This window comes from Neltuma alba, unplaced genomic scaffold (genome assembly GCF_004799145.2).
Source record: "Neltuma alba isolate B1F8T4 unplaced genomic scaffold, ASM479914v2 tig00010977_pilon, whole genome shotgun sequence".
NCBI classification, from domain to species: Eukaryota; Viridiplantae; Streptophyta; class Magnoliopsida; order Fabales; family Fabaceae; genus Neltuma; species Neltuma alba.
In genome coordinates, this window is record NW_021635739.1 from 4,002 (window position 1) to 20,003 (window position 16,002).

Consider the following 16,002-nt stretch of genomic DNA (forward strand, 5'->3'; position numbering starts at 1 on the left):
ATTTCTTAACCTATGCAACTACTATAGGTATTCTTTATAATAAATAAATATTGTCTTCCTTAAAATATTTTTGCTAATAATAGGTATTAGCTAGAACTACAATTTGGTAAAATTTTTAACATATGCAACTATTATAATGATTATTTTAAAAAAATAAATAAATATAAAAAGTAAAATAAATTAAGATCTTATATTTAGAATTAAATTAAATACCAAACTAGTTCTTCAATCAGTTAGTAATTTTTATTAATGGCTACTTATGGAATTATTTTTATAAAAATAAAAATGTTATGAAATAAATTTTATCTTTTATTTATTTACATCTACAGTGGCAGGGGAGCAAATTATGATAAAAAGTGAGGATATTTTCGAGAAAAGCGGAGCGTTTTTCTCGCTGGAGAGCCTCGGACAAGGAAAGCCAAATTATCAACTCCCTCGCTTTCCTGTATATAAAAGGGTCACACCACCAAACTAACAACAACTCTCCCTCCCTCTTCCTCACTCTCTTTCTCTCTCCCTCCTGGTTTTTACTGTTTCATGCACAGCATTATTAGGGTTTTCGTCGTTCGCTTCTTAATTCGATCAGTGCTGCTCTGAGAGAGTCATCCACATGGCTTTTCCTGGGAAGAAGCTCATTAACGATCCTAATGGTTTGCATTTCCTTCTTGGTTCTTGCGATTTCTTGGGGACTTTCACTTTTTCGGTCGTTGTTGTTTGCCCCGCGAATACCCATTGTTTTTTTGCATCTTAATAAAATTTATCTGCATTTTTTTTTGAGAAATTTCCTTCGGACATAACTTGAACTCTGAAAATTGGATAGATTAAATTGTTCTATTTGCTTGATGATGGAGCGGATTAATGTTTTTGCTTAGTTACTCTCTCTCTCTCTCTCTGTGTTGTCTTCTTTGCGTTCGGGACTTTTTTCCTTATTTTTGACTTATTCTTACTGAGCCTATAATGAGTTTCCCGGTACTTGTCCTTGATTGAGTTGTGGAGAATATGTCGTAGAATTGATATGGGTGATTTTTTTCTTGTTATTTTAACTATTTCAATTCACATATGATGAATCAATCAGAATGGCTCAATTTTAGCAGAGGGGTAAGCCCTCTTTGTCTTGGGTAGCCAGCCATTTTTCGTTCTTCTTGTCTCTTGTGTAACCTCTGTTGTCTCAATAGTCTCTCTGTTCATAATGCTTTAGTTGGCTGTCAATTTTCTTTTAAGTACTAGGATGCAATATTTTTGGTCAATTTGTGTCTTTCCTGCAATGGGTGGTGCTGTAGAGATTTCTCTGGGTTAGGCGAGTTTAATTCCTGAGTTTGAGTGGCGACTTAACCGTGCAGCAGTTTAAATTAAAAATATTACCACACTACAAAATAGGTCTTATATTTAGGACCGGAGGATTATTATCTTTGCATGTGATAAACATACTATGACTGAAAGATGATTTAACCATATGACTGAATATTATAGAAGTAGCTGTCTGACAGACAATGCTCTGAACTTGATTATAGTGAATGAAAATAGTGGAGCACATGTACAAAAGACAGACAAGATAGCTTTACCAATCGAATTCCAGCAAAAGATAACGACAAGGCTTTAATCTAACTATAAAATATTTGAAAATTCCTGTTATATAATACTCCTATCTTAAAAGATCATTTAAAATAATCTTATGATAAGGCCTATCAAAATATTTTAAATAATCTTATTCTAATAAATTAGGATGACACTATTCTAATTGAAACAGAACACTTAACCTAGTGGTAAATGGATAAAAATGCCGTCTCAAAATAACTAAATTGATCTTTAAGTAAACAAAAAAATTAAAATAGTTAAAGATAATTAAAATCACCTTTAACGTCCAATAATGACAAACAAACGCAGATTTATGTTAGCCTTTTCAAATATTTGTCCCAAAATTTAAAGCACTGAAAGCAATGTGTGTTCCCCACAATCCCGATGTGCCAGGAACATTCTAAAACTGAGTGTAATAGACAAAAAGAGAATTGTACCATGCATAGTGGTCCTATCTCTGATATGGAACCAGTCTAAGTAGCAAACCTTTGTAGAATTTTCACTCTTGGAGGGATTTTAATGCTATAGAATTCAGACCTTGCCCTGTTGTCGAATATCATTATTCTGTTTCATACTTCTTTGTCTGATGAAAATGTTTGGCGCTAGGATTCTTTCACTTCATATACTTGTTTTCCCCACTAGTTTTTTTGATTCTAAGACCAAAGACCCGTGGTCTTTTCTTGTCAAAAATCTTTTATACAAAGTCTAGGCCCCTTCTAAGGTACGGTTTGCATGATCTAGTTCAGAGTCCAAAGTCTAGTGAGGCTTTATCATCTGATGTCTGTTTATGTGTTCTTAAACTTTAGGTACAAATAATCATGTTGTCATCATTGTGAAGTAGCATGGCTGATTTTTAATTGGCTGTTTGATTTCCTTAACGAGAGTTGGTTTTGTCCAGCTGATCTATGAACTCTTTATGTTTTCTAGTTTATGCGTTTCTGGCAAAGAAATTTGTCAATGTGCAGCTTTTGTTAGTTTGTAGTGTCTTTGGTGAGGACAAAATGCAAATTTTTCAGTAAGTTTCTTTGACTTCAATTTTTGATGAGGTTTATTTTTATGGCTTCTCTAGGGGTCTTAACAATCGTTTTTTTCCTTTGCTTTTTTACTTTCTCATACTTCTCTCTTTTCTGCAAGTTAAATATTTTCCCTGTCTTTGTTGTTTGATTGTAGATGTTGTCACTGAATTCATAGAAGGTCTTGTGGAGACATATCCTGGGTTACAATATTTAGATGGCTTTCCACAGGTGATTCTACCTGCACAGCCTCGTCTTTGCACATCTTTGCTTGGTGTACTGCCGGTAAGCCTTGGTATAAAAATTTCTGATGTTGTTGTTTTTCCCCCTACTGTTTGCTGGATGCAGGTGAAGGTAGTGCTACGTGCTGATGTTTCACAGACAACATATGACAAAGTTGCAATCATATCAGGTCTGGGATTTTCTCTTGATTTAAATTTGTATTTGTTAAGCTTCATAGTTCCCTGGGTGTTTGGGATGTGCTCCTCTTAATGAAGAGGCTCCTTTGTTGACTGAAATGACACAACAGATTGTTAGCATCTTAGCATCTTAAATTTTTTTATTAATATTCTTGCTAGCGCTGGCGCATGTCAGATTTAACATCGTCCAGAAGATTCTAAGACCGTAGAGCAGATCAACATTACTGGTTTATAATTGATTTACAGCCTTAGACGATATTAATTATTCTAAACCTGCTTGAATATGCATTTTCACTTACTGAGTGAAAAGAACAATTACGTCTATTGATGATCTAAGCTGTTGTTTTGATGTTTCATTTCTTTGTTCTCTTATCTTTCTCCCCAGCCTTCTAAACTGGCCTATTTATTGGTGATTTGTAGGCTTACTTTAGCATGGTTCTCACTTGGCTTTTTATTCCATGATGCAGGAGGAGGAAGTGGACATGAGCCTGCTCATGCTGGATTTGTTGGAGAAGGGATGCTGACAGCAGCCATCTGTGGGGACATTTTTGCCTCTCCACCAGTTGATTCAATTCTAGCTGTATGCTTTGTTCTTATAATTTGAAGTGGTGCACGCACACTTAGACACACTAAATTTTCAGTTTACGTATTTGGTATGTTCTTTAATAGTCTGATACATGTATGCTGCTTTGAATTTAGGGCATCCGAGCTGTAACTGGTCCTAAGGGATGTCTCCTGATTGTCAAGGTATCCTATTCCCTCCACAATATGTTTGCTTATTGCCTCGTTAAGTAAGAGTTAACACCAGTCATCTTACCAGTATGTATGTTTTTGTGCTCATTATCAGTACTTAATTTTTCAGTTTTAAATTCCAATAAATTGAAATTTATTCTTGATAACTTAAGACAATCAAAGTTAAAAAGGAAAAAAAAATTATTTTATTTTATTTTTTATTTCGCACTGACTGGATGTCTGCAAAATCAGATCTGATATGTGAATGTTTCGTATGTAGTTTTTGAACAAGTAATATAAAATCATGTGTAGTCATTAGGATCTGCTTCTCTTTCTGGATTCATAGTGTCGAATTTGGGTGTTGATAGAACTATACTGGTGATCGTTTGAACTTTGGTTTGGCTGCTGAACAAGCAAAGTCTGAAGGTTATAAAGTGGAGGTATGTTTAGATGTCTTTGGTTTTCATCTTTAGCCTAAATAATACTTTAGATGCTGGTAATCCATGTCAAGTGTTTTACACTAAGCAGACAGTTATTGTTGGGGATGATTGTGCTTTGCCTCCTCCTCGAGGGATTGCTGGAAGAAGAGGTTTAGCAGGGACTATTCTGGTTCATAAGGTTCTCTTTCTTCTGTACTCTCTCTTTCTCTCTGCTTTTCTGCATACAGATGAACCTTAAGTCACATTTTTTCATGCTAATTGCATGAAGGGACTTTCTGGTTTATGCATTCAAGTGAATTTTATTTTGCTTAAGGTAGAATTATGTCTGTCAAGATAATACACATTTTATTCTGAGCCAAGCTGTCATTTTTACATTTATTATATTGCAATCTTTTCGTGTGAGGCAGGTTGCAGGTGCTGCTGCTGCTGCTGGCCTTCCTCTGGCTGATGTTGCTGCTGAAGCAAAACGTGCATCTGAGATGGTAGGGACCATGGGTGTTGCCTTATCGGTGTGCACACTTCCTGGTCAGGTTACATCTGATCGTTTGGGCCCTGGAAAGATGGAATTGGGTCTTGGAATTGTAAGTTACTTATGTTGGGGCAATTTTTCTTTGAAACAAATTACTTTTTGGTAGTAGCAATGTTTTTAAACTGGGCCAGTCATCGAATTAGTTAAGGCACTAGTTCAAGGTCAATCTGTGATCAAACCGGTAGTTATGATATTAATATATCTATTATTTGATGCATTAAATTAAAATTCTGTATAGTCAAATCTGAACAAATTAATATTTGCCCACTATGGCACAATGAACTCAAAATTGCAAACTAATTGTCTATCGTCAAAGTATATATTAAGCAAGCATGTAATTATTAACAGTTATGTATCATGTGCAAGGATGATGGTCATATATTATTAGAATATTGGAAGAAAAAGGATTTCTCTTAAAACTGATACTATTTTGTATCGATAACTGAAAAATATTTTAATACAAAAAATAAGAAGTTTTGTTGAGGTGTGCTAGTTTAGGATTAGTTAATTAATTAAGTAATATTATGGTGTGCTAGTTTAGGATTGGTTTAGGATTAGAATTAGATTTGGATATTATCTAGGATTAAATTTGAATATTATATTATCATATCTTAGAAGAATAAATCTGAGATATTAAGGATTAGGATAAGATTCTAGGTTTAGCTTATGGTTTGCTTATATAAAGGCTTATTTGTACTCTTATTGATAATAGTCCTTTTTACTTGTGTTCTTTCTACCAATAAAGTCTCTGATCAAACCAAAAGGATGTATGCAATATTATTTGTTTTCTGTCACCCTTGCGTAAGCGTGGAATGAAAGGCATGGATAGATGAAGTAAAAATTTAGTTCTGTATTTTATTTGATTTAGATTTCCATTTGGCATTGTTCTTAGAATATGTTAGTATTAATTAATGGGTGAGAAGGGATGAAAGACTGACGCTTCTTAAATTCCTAAGTACCTGTTTACTATTGCTACTCTTTACAGCATGGGGAGCCTGGTGCTGCTGTGGTTGACCTGCAACCTGTAGATGTGGTGGTTTCTCATGTTCTTACGCAGATACTATCCCCGGTATGCTTCAATACTGGAAGGATAATTTTTAGTTCAATTTATGGGCTGGAGTAGACTTATCATGAAAAATAACATTGTTTGCTGTGATGTATTGTGGCACCAAATGGAAGATGAATTAAGTAATAGTGTAGGGTTAATGCCTTTAAAAGAAGATTAGTACCCTTCAGGGTTTAGTGTGACCTTTATGTTTCTACATCTAATTTTCAGAGGAACCGGAAATTCTACTATTGGGGTTTTCTTTTTAATTCTTGGAAGCTTTTCATTATTGTTTGGCATGGTTTGAGCCTAATAAAATTTTTATATCCCCCCCCCCCGGGAGGGTTTTTTGGGTGTTTATGGCATGGTAAAAATAAGAAGATATACAGAGAATCTTCATAGAAGAAATCTGTTGAAAGATTTTTCATTTGGGTTTGAGTGGTGGGTATATTGCTGCTCCAGGCTGCACTGAACTTTGGAATAGTATTATTCTCTCATCGGCAATAAAATCATTTGATGTAAAACACTAGATAACAAGGGGAAGAGGAAGGAGAGAGAGGCAGAGATACAGGGAGGAAGTTGGACGAGCAAAGGCCTGAGAATAAAATGAAAATGACTCAAATTGGAATGATCTGAACAAATTGCATTACCACAGACCTATTTCATGAGGAGCAGAAAATAAATTAAAAGTCAGGAAATAGACATAAGCAAGGAAAGCAGATGCGTACCTTGATAAAGAATAAAGATTTTTCCTCGAGTCTTTTAATAACCCTCTTCAATGGGTTCTCAATTTCTTTTTGAATGTCTACCGAAAGCTCATTATAAAACCAACCTAGTGACTGTCATCCACTGTTCTTCCTGCATGCCTCAGCTTAGCGCAAATTCATTGAAGCAGGTAATGCAGTCAGAAACACTTGATAAGGGCAAATATTTTCCTTTCAATTCAATTCCATTTTCATTTTAGCCTAAATCTTTATCTGTGGTTGACCAAGGCGTATTAGGTTTTCTGTGACAGTTTGCCAATATTTTGACTATATTTTCTGGCACGTATGTAAATTGACTTGAACATTATAATTACTCAATCCAAAATTTTGTCATTGATTACTTCAATGTGAGTGTTTTTGGATTAATATGTCTGTTCTTGTGTCTAAAAGCTTAAGTTGCAATTGTAAGTAAGAATTATTTTATATTGTTATGTTTGTTTCAACCATACCTTTTGCCCCTCTTGATGTTCACAGGAAACAAACTATGTTCCAATAACACGTGGTAGTCGGGTTGTCCTCATGGTCAACGGGTGGGTACATGAATACTATACTGGATTGAGAACAAAACGATGGTTCAGTTTTCATGACTACCATTAGTTGTGGCTTCCTGGTTCTTTCCTTTTCATTGCAGGTTGGGTGGCACTCCTATAAGTGAACTAATGATTGCAACTGGAAAAGCAGTTCCTAAATTGCAGCTGGAGCATGGATTGGCTGTTGATCGAGTGTACACAGGGTCATTCATGACTTCTCTTGATATGGCTGGTATGTTATCCCACATAATGACATTTTTTTCAATTTATTTATAATTTCGATTCATTGAAGTCTTGTTTCCCATTTTTGTCAGGCTTCTCCATTTCTATCATGAAGGCTGATCCAGTTATTCTTCAACGTCTGGACGCATCAACTAAGGCTCCTTATTGGCCTGTTGCAGCTGATGGTCTGTATATGTTGGATTTGTTTTCATCTTGTTGCTGTGGCCCGATTGATTTTATTTTCACTACGTATTTGTCATGTTGAGAATTTAAAATACCTTTTTAGCCAATATTGCTGTTGGCCGATCTTTTTTATCCCTGCAAAAAGCACATACTGATCAACTGTGCTTACAAAGAAAGCCTTGAGATTTTCTGGATTAAATCATCCATTGAACTTTCAAAGTTCTTTGTTGGCAGGTAATCACCCACCTGCTAAGATTCCTGTTCCAGTTCCACCATCTTGGTCAGCAAAGAGTGATGAGGTATGGGCACAAGAATTTTGCAATATTTACCTTATATGTATTGGAGTTTAAGATAACTACTTTTTAGTGACATAACATTAGTTGTCCAAATCTAGTTTGGTTCTCCATAGGATCTCCATTTTCAAAGTATCACACTTTATGGATTTATACATACCTTCAATCATAAATCTATTTTAATAGGCATGATAAATTAAAAAGGATAAAAAGTCTTTTTTGAATCATGAATCTCTGGGGATAATCATGCATATTCTTTTAATCACTCGTGACAGAAATTTTATAGCGCCCTAGTGACTTTAAATGACTAATGGGAAATAGTTATTTCACTTTCTTCGCTTTGTTGTTTTGTTCACAGATGTTTTAGGAGGCTGTCTTATTTCTCTTACAAACGTGAAAACCCTATCTGGGAAAACTTATCCTGATTTAGGGGGCACACTTAGTTTATAACCCTGTCATTGTTTCGCTTGTTAAGTTATGACTTCAAGTGGGCATAGGTTTCTATGCTCTGTTTGAAGTATTATGTAGAAATTTAATTGGTTCTTTTTTCTGGCCAAGAATATTTATCTAAATGATCAAATCATAATTATCTAGAGATAGGAGTCGAACTCAATTAACTTCTCCCGTGGCAAGTTTTATTTTTTGTACATTGTTGTCTTTAAAATATAAAGGGGTTAATGGAAAGATATAGAAGTAAAAGGAGGGATTTACATATGGTTTTTATTGACCTGGAAAAGGCTTATGATCGTGTGCCAAGAGAAGTAATGTGGAAGGCTTTGGAAAAGGTGTACGGGTTGCTTATATCAAAGCTATACAAGATATGTATGAGGGGGTAACTACCAGTGTAAGGACGCTTGGAGGTGAGACAAAGGACTTTCCTATTAAGATTGGGTTACATTAGGGATTTTCTTTGAGTCCATACTTGTTCAACATTGTTCTAGATTTTCTACTTGAACCTATTCAAGAAAGAATCCCTAAGTTCATGCTTTTCGCGGATGATATAGTTCTCATGGTGGAATCAAAAGAAGAGATTAATACTAGATTGGAGTTATGGAGAAGGACTTTGGAGTTGAAAGGTTTCCGCTTGAGCAGGAACAAAACAAAATATATGCATTGTGATTTTGGGGGGAGGCAAGGCAATGGGGATTTAGAGGTGAAGATGAGAGAGCAAATAATTCTTCAAGTATCAAAGTTTAAATGCCTAGGATTCATTATACAGGAGGATAGGAAAATTGATGGAAACATTTCTCATAAAATATAAGCTGGCTGGTTAAAGTGGAGGAAAGCTACCGGAGTTATTTGCAATAAGAAGGTATTTGAGAAACTAAGAAAATTTTTATCAGACTGCTATAAGACCAGCTATGTTGGACAATAGTGAATGTTGGGCAATAAAGGGAAAACAAAAGCACAAAGTCAGGGTAGCAGAAATGAGGATGTTGAGATGGATGTGTGGTCATACAAGAAAAGATAGGATTCGAAATGAAAATATCAGGGCAAGAGTCAGTGTGGCACCTATCCAAGAGAAAATGATTGAAAATCGCTTAAGATGGTTTGGACATGTACAGAGAAGGTCATTAGAGGCCTCAGTGAGGAGGGTGGATCAGACAAGATTGAGTCCCATAAAAAGGGATAGAGGAAGACCGAGAAGAACGCTTAATGAGGTCATTGAACGAGACTTCCTAGTCAACAACATATCTAAGGACTGGGATGTTAACAGAGCACGGCGTCATGTGATTCATAAAGTCGACCCCACCTAGTGAGATAAGGCTTGTTTGTTGTTGTCTTTAAAATATAAGTGGGCATATTTTGTCTCTCTAGTTTTTCTTATTCCTTATTTAGGAGAACTAAGATAAGATTTAAGAATTCCTAACACTCAAATTACTTGTTTAGGAATATTAACCTGATAAAGGATTAACAATAATTAGCGATTAATGATATTGATTTGAATATCCTCTCTCTTTGTTGTTGGCTGAAATTCTGTGATGTTTTGTTTGTGTTAATAAATTGTGAAATATGGTTTCTTTTGCTTTATATAAGCCACAGAGCCGGCCATCACAACTGAATGAACAAGGCCAAATTCTTGAGGCTGCCATTGAAGCTTCTGCCAATGCAATTATAAATCTTAAGGACAGTTTAAATGAATGGGATAGCAAAGTTGGTGATGGCGACTGTGGCTCAACTGTGAGTCATTTTTGAATTTATCAGTTTTATATTTGCTGATGTATTGTGTGCATGACTTGTATTTGATTTATCTTTCTATGCAGATGTGTAGAGGCGCAAAAGCAATTCTTGAGGACATTAAAAAGTAAGCTCTATATGCTCTATCTTGCTTGGATTTATTTTGTTTTCCTTTACTCGTTTTGATTGTATGGTTGTATAATGGTTGTGGACGATCAATGCATAGTTCATTGGTAAGAATACTTTATGCATTTTTCTTGGACTTTCTGACTCTTGTAAACTTCTATCTAGAAAAGTATCTTGGTTGTAATTGGATTGTAGTATCTAAAATTTCATGGAATCCCATATGTGAGTAATATGAAATTGACAATTCAAATTCGTGATATTCAAAATATGTTGTTGGGCTAACTGCAGTATTTATAAAATCAATTGTCTGTGAATGTCTGCCTGTATGCATGCTCATACACAAGTTCACGTGTTTATGCAAGCATGCATAGGTGTGGCTATATATGTGTTTGCCTGTATTGGTATGCGTGTGTTTATGTACACGACCATGCTCTTGTGTGTTGATATGCATTTGTGCATGTGACGATGTGATAGATGATAATGTGCATGTCTGTATGTGCAGATACATTTGTATCTATAAAAATCACCCTTTGTTCAGCCAAAAATCACCCACCCCACCCAAATACGTATTCCTTTATTATATGTGCTGCGGTGCTAAAGTGTTGTTAACTCAAGTACAACTGTGTATTGTTATGATGTTGATTATTTGAGTTCAAGTGATCAGCTATCAACGCAGATTTGTATTTTTTTTGTGTGTGGCATTTATGTTGGAGTTAACGTATTAAGTTTAAAACAACCATATGTTGTGGTGAATGTTGACTGTCTGGATCAATGGTGACCACTGATCTGTTACTTTCTTGAAATGTTGGGTTAAGTAGAGCATTGAGATTTGAGATATATCGTTGGCTTCATAGCTCCCGAACCAATGTTAGTTGCTGCAAAATGCTTGTTGTTGCGAATTGCTAGTGGGCCTGATCTGTTTCCATATGTTGTTTACAGTTATCCGCTGAATGATGCTGCAGAAACTGTTAATGAAATTGGCTCATCAATGGGAAGAGTTATGGGAGGAACAAGTGGGATTCTGTATTATTCCATTTCTCTATCTTTCTTAAACTAGATATTTATTTCTTCTGAGGCATTTTTCACGTTTATTTATACATTTACTTCCCCCACCCCCACTCCCCAAAACAAACAGATATACCATCTTTTGTAAGGCAGCATCAACACAGCTGAAATCTAGCTCGAACTCTGGTGTCATGGGAAAACAATGTGAGAAGATTCTTCAAATGTGACAACTTCTAGGCTAGATTTTTGCCCTTCTATATCTTTTCATCTTGTCTTGTTTGGATAGCAAAACCCTCATTTATTCTTTTTATTCAGGGGCTGAAGCACTTGCTGCTTCCATTGCTGCTATCAGTAAATATGGTGGTGCTAGTGCTGGTTATAGAACATTGTTAGATGCCCTTATTCCGGCATTGTCAGTTCTGCAAGAGGTGTCCACAATATTTGTTGGTTGATATGCGATGTTGATACAACTTTATGAGATACTCATGTGTTTGATTTTACAGAGGTTAAATGCTGGGGATGAGCCTTCCACTGCTTTTGTTGTCTCATCTGAAGCTGCAATAGCTGGAGCCGAGTCAACTAAGCACATGCAAGCACAGGTGACGATCAATGATTATTCTCTATTCTTTTGGCAGTATTTATTGGATACAGAAGAGGATGTAACTGACTTTACCCTAGAGGACTATTTTCAATGTACAAGACATGCCTCCTTAAAACTACTTGGTGGATGGGATATGGCTAATTTTCTTCAAAAGATACGGAAGATTCGTATTGGAGGTTGCCAAGGGGCTGCAATTTTGTAAATGTGGATTGAAAGACAACCAAAACGCAGGGAAAAGAATCGCACAATCATTTATATCATAGGGGAGAAGAATTAATTTGAACACTGCCCTTGATAGTTAGATAGTTAAAACGAGCTGTTGCGACCTCCACAACACTGTTTCGACAAACCTTTTCATGCCACAACATTTATGTCTCCCCGAGCCTTGGGGGCTTTTTTTTTTTCGGTGTGTGTTTGGGGGGGGGGGGTTTAACTGATTTCAACACTGGCCTTGATTGCAAAAACCCTGAATGATTCCTCTATAGTCTTTTTGAAAGCATAATGACTTTTCTTGTTTTTGAAACTTGAGTCGTGCTCTCTTGATGTGCGATCCCTAAAGCCTGACTTCTTTCGTGGGCAACATGCTCTACTGTTGTTATATTTTATAACAGAGATCAGTGGTCTGGTCTGTTTTCAGAATTGGGATATTTAATTCATTGTTGCATGGAGGATTTCTTTTACTTGCTAGCTTCCTTGATGAACAAGTACAATCTAAGACCTGCTTCTCATCATTCCAGAAGGAACACTGGAAGAAATTTTACAGAAGGTAGTGCATGAGAAAATAAAGGACTATTTTAGAGAGAAAAAGCATATCGAACAAGAATGACTTTTGAGTCTAGCAAGATGTTGGGTTTTGGAATGTCTGGCAAGTTGTTGGATTTGGAATGCTGTGAGCTGATTGTGGGGTGCATTGACTATGGAGGCTTGGGAGAGAAGAGTAACATGAAGTTTAGAGGGGGCGATCACTGGTCAGGTCAGGATGGCTTGAGTATGATTGACGTTTGACTGTTAATTCCTGTTAATTCAATAGTTGAGATGCTCATGTAGATTTACTTTAACCAAACCGATGAGAAGCAGTTATAAAGACTTCTTAGAATTAGAAGTAGAGGGGGGATCCATCGAAGAGTTACTTAACATATCCATGGGGCTTAAGCTGTATTGCTTGACAAATGATTGACTGCTGAGAGATAGAAGATTTAAAAATTGGAAGAATTCCTGGTTGGATGAATATTAGACTATGATAGAGTGCCGTATCTGTGACAGTAGCGGCATGCTAGAAATTGATTTCTGGGTACTGTCATAAAGTCTCTTTCTTGGTGCATTCAACTGTTCCATATTGATGATTTATTTAAAGTTAGTAAATATAAAGGGTAATAGGAGCACTGCGAGTTGTCTGCGGATCTGACAGGTATCATTGTGCAGGCTGGGCGATCAACCTATGTATCTGGAGAGATTCTTTCATCGGTTCCTGATCCTGGGGCTATGGCTGCAGCCACGTGGTACAGAGCTGCCGCTTTAGTGGTGAAGGAGAAATACAATAGACAGGGTGATTGACATAGCTTATCATGATCCTCTTTGTGCGGATTCCGCCAAGTTTTGTTCGTGATTTTGTACTGCTGTAACTATTTGGGCTCTCCGCTTATGCGTTTGGCGCATGAAACTGAGAGAGCGACTGCCATTTACTTTATACACCCCGCATTTTATATTGAATGTAAATTTGAAATATTGATGATTGCAATGGACAATAATATCCATCTTCATCTCAATGCGAGATCATGAATTGTAGTTTTTGTTTTTGCTCATGCCAAAATGTGAAAAATATAAAACAAATGCATTTATTATGCGGTCCATATTATGTGTATAAAAAGGAAAAGCAATGCTGTCTATATTATGCTCCCACCTTTTTACTGGCCGGGTTGGGTGAGAGAACACGACATCATTTTAGACACACTAGATTTCTATTTCCAACGCTACTCAAAACGTTATGTTAAGTACTCTGAAAATATAACTGGAGTTGGAAAGCCAGTGAAGTTGGGGAAAGAGGATAACTTTGAGCCCATGTAATTATATGCATGCTAATGGGTTGAATTCGTACAACTCTCAGACCCTATGAAAAGTCATGCCCTACAAAGAACAATGGGTGGGGTGGCATAATAGTGTCGTCCGCTATGTTAGCATCTTTCCAAACGCGCGTGTTGTCAACTTACCGTGTTTTCAATGTCTGATTACATATTGGGCCGATCTCAGTTTATTATTTTTTTAAGAGAGGATACATTTCTATCCATCTCCCATCAGGATTAAAATTTAAACAATTCAGATGTCATGTTTTATAAAATGATTTTATTGAATATTTTTACTATTGTTTTAAATCCTGATGTCTAAAATTCAGTCATTTAATTTTATTTATCTTATTAATAATTTTATTACATATGAAATCTGGACCATTTAAATTTCAATCTTATGATTAAAATGAGAAATGGATAGAAGTGGAGAGAATCCAATCCCTTATTTTTCTGCCCTTGTAGAGCAACTCAAAAGCTAAGCTTATAAACATCTTTATTTTATTTTTTTGGGTGAAATATAAACATCTTCATTTTTATTTCTTTTGTCACGTGGCCTATGAACCAATTGCATATCGAATTGCTTCATCGAAAAGCAAAGACGATTGAATTTTCGGGCTGAAGATTGAAAATCAACCCAATATGCTTATAACATAAAATGGGGAGCCAAACTCTTCGATCATTGGCGGGAATTCAGACAGGTTGTATTGTTTTTTGTACTGTTGCCTTTGAGAAGCTAGCTCAGTATGACAAGTTATGCTGTTGATCATTTTCTATAATTTTATTCAACAAAGCATGTCAAGTAGATATTTTTTTTCTTGTAAAATAAACACACTCAATCAAGTCTCATAAGAATTCCACCAATTATTGCATACCAAGTGAAAGGTTAAAAAGCACTCACTGAGCCTACACTATTCTTTGAGGAAGCCTCTTGTATAGGGGGGAAAAAAAAGAGGGAAGAAAGGGGGCATTGAGTAAAAGGAGGAAGAAGGAAGGGAGATATAGGAAATGTGGGTAGGTTGCAAGTTGATGAGAGGCATGTGCTGTCTTATCTGTTGTCCCTAATTGGAAGGGCAGAACCGTGTACTGGCAATTCAAAGCAGAAAGTGTGGTGGGTTACACCAAAAACCTGCTCCTGTCTCTCTGTTCCAAACAAATGTATGTGTATGTATATAACTCTCTAATAAGACTCTCTCTCTCTCTCTCTCTCTCTCTCTCATTCACATATAGGTACACAATACTACTCATTGTTGCTTTTGGCAGACAAATAGTGGAAGCAGGATCATCTCAAGATCCACATGCAATATGATCTCAGAGTGGGAGCCATCTGGGTGTATGTGCAATTCTACCTCTCTTGGCTTTCTTGTGGATGAAGGGGACACCTTAACATGAAATTTCTTGCCTTTTTGGAAAATTGCGTACAGTGCAAGGTTATATTGCTCCCTCTCTTACCACTCTCCTTTCATTTGTGGTCCTCATCCCACCTCTCTTTCTCATCATCCCCTATTATTCCTTGGCCTGCATTTCATCAGTTCCTGGCTTCTCTAATTCAAGTTTTGAGGACAACATTTGTGGGAGATCTCTACTTCCCAATGAATCAACAGGCCATTATTGGCTTTGCTCTTAAAGGTGGGGAGGCGGAAATGGAGGCTTGTGTTATCTTTATTACTTGCAGGATTTGATTAGCTTCACTTGATACTTCTGAGTGACCTTGGGAAATTGGCTGTGATTAAATAGGATATCGAACTTTTTTTTTTTTGAGCATTTCAAATGTATTTTACATTAAGTAATAAGTCTACTAATTCCTAATTCGAAAATCCTCTTCCAGATTTAGGCGTTCTTACACCCTTCATGCACATCTTGCATATCTTTAATATATGAAGCACAAAATTTTTTTCCCCCAAAATTTTAAGCACTTATCTTTATACATCATTGTAAGTTTTTTTTTTTTCCAGATTGATGAAAACTATATGTTCAACAGTAATTATCAACATCAACTTGAAATATAAAGTTTACATCAAATTAATCGTTGCATATTTAAATGACACACACACACACACACACAAAACTCATTTATCATGCTTCTTATAATGCGTGAAACCTCCTAATACTACCTCCGGTCCTTAATATAAGACCCCGTTTGACTTTTGTTTGGTCCTAATTATAAGACCCCAATCTTTTTTCTCTCATATTATGCATTTTTTTTCCAAGATAGTCCTTCTAATAATAATAGTTCTAACCAATACACTTAATTAGCAAGGATATTTTAGGAATGACAACATTTATT

At 36.0% G+C, this 16,002-nt stretch overlaps 1 protein-coding gene across 2 annotated transcripts; it reads left to right on the forward strand.

Annotated features, from left to right (window-relative positions):
• Positions 1-485: 485 nt before the first annotated feature.
• On the forward strand, positions 486-13,503 carry LOC114760424 (putative 3,4-dihydroxy-2-butanone kinase). 2 transcript variants are annotated; one of them, XM_028949680.1, is made up of 20 exons: positions 486-650; positions 2,746-2,819; positions 2,937-3,000; positions 3,475-3,587; positions 3,707-3,754; positions 4,108-4,179; positions 4,268-4,357; positions 4,587-4,760; positions 5,694-5,777; positions 6,992-7,047; positions 7,149-7,279; positions 7,362-7,454; positions 7,687-7,751; positions 9,783-9,926; positions 10,010-10,050; positions 10,989-11,072; positions 11,185-11,258; positions 11,370-11,482; positions 11,558-11,653; positions 13,078-13,503. In XM_028949680.1, exons 1-20 carry the CDS (start codon positions 611-613, stop codon positions 13,207-13,209), a joined length of 1,788 nt encoding a protein of 595 aa, XP_028805513.1. In that variant the 5' UTR covers positions 486-610; the 3' UTR covers positions 13,210-13,503. The 2 variants fall into 2 exon arrangements, with proteins under 2 accessions (XP_028805513.1, XP_028805514.1); XM_028949681.1 differs by having other exon boundaries at positions 9,789-9,926.
• The last annotated feature ends 2,499 nt before the right edge of the window (positions 13,504-16,002 follow it).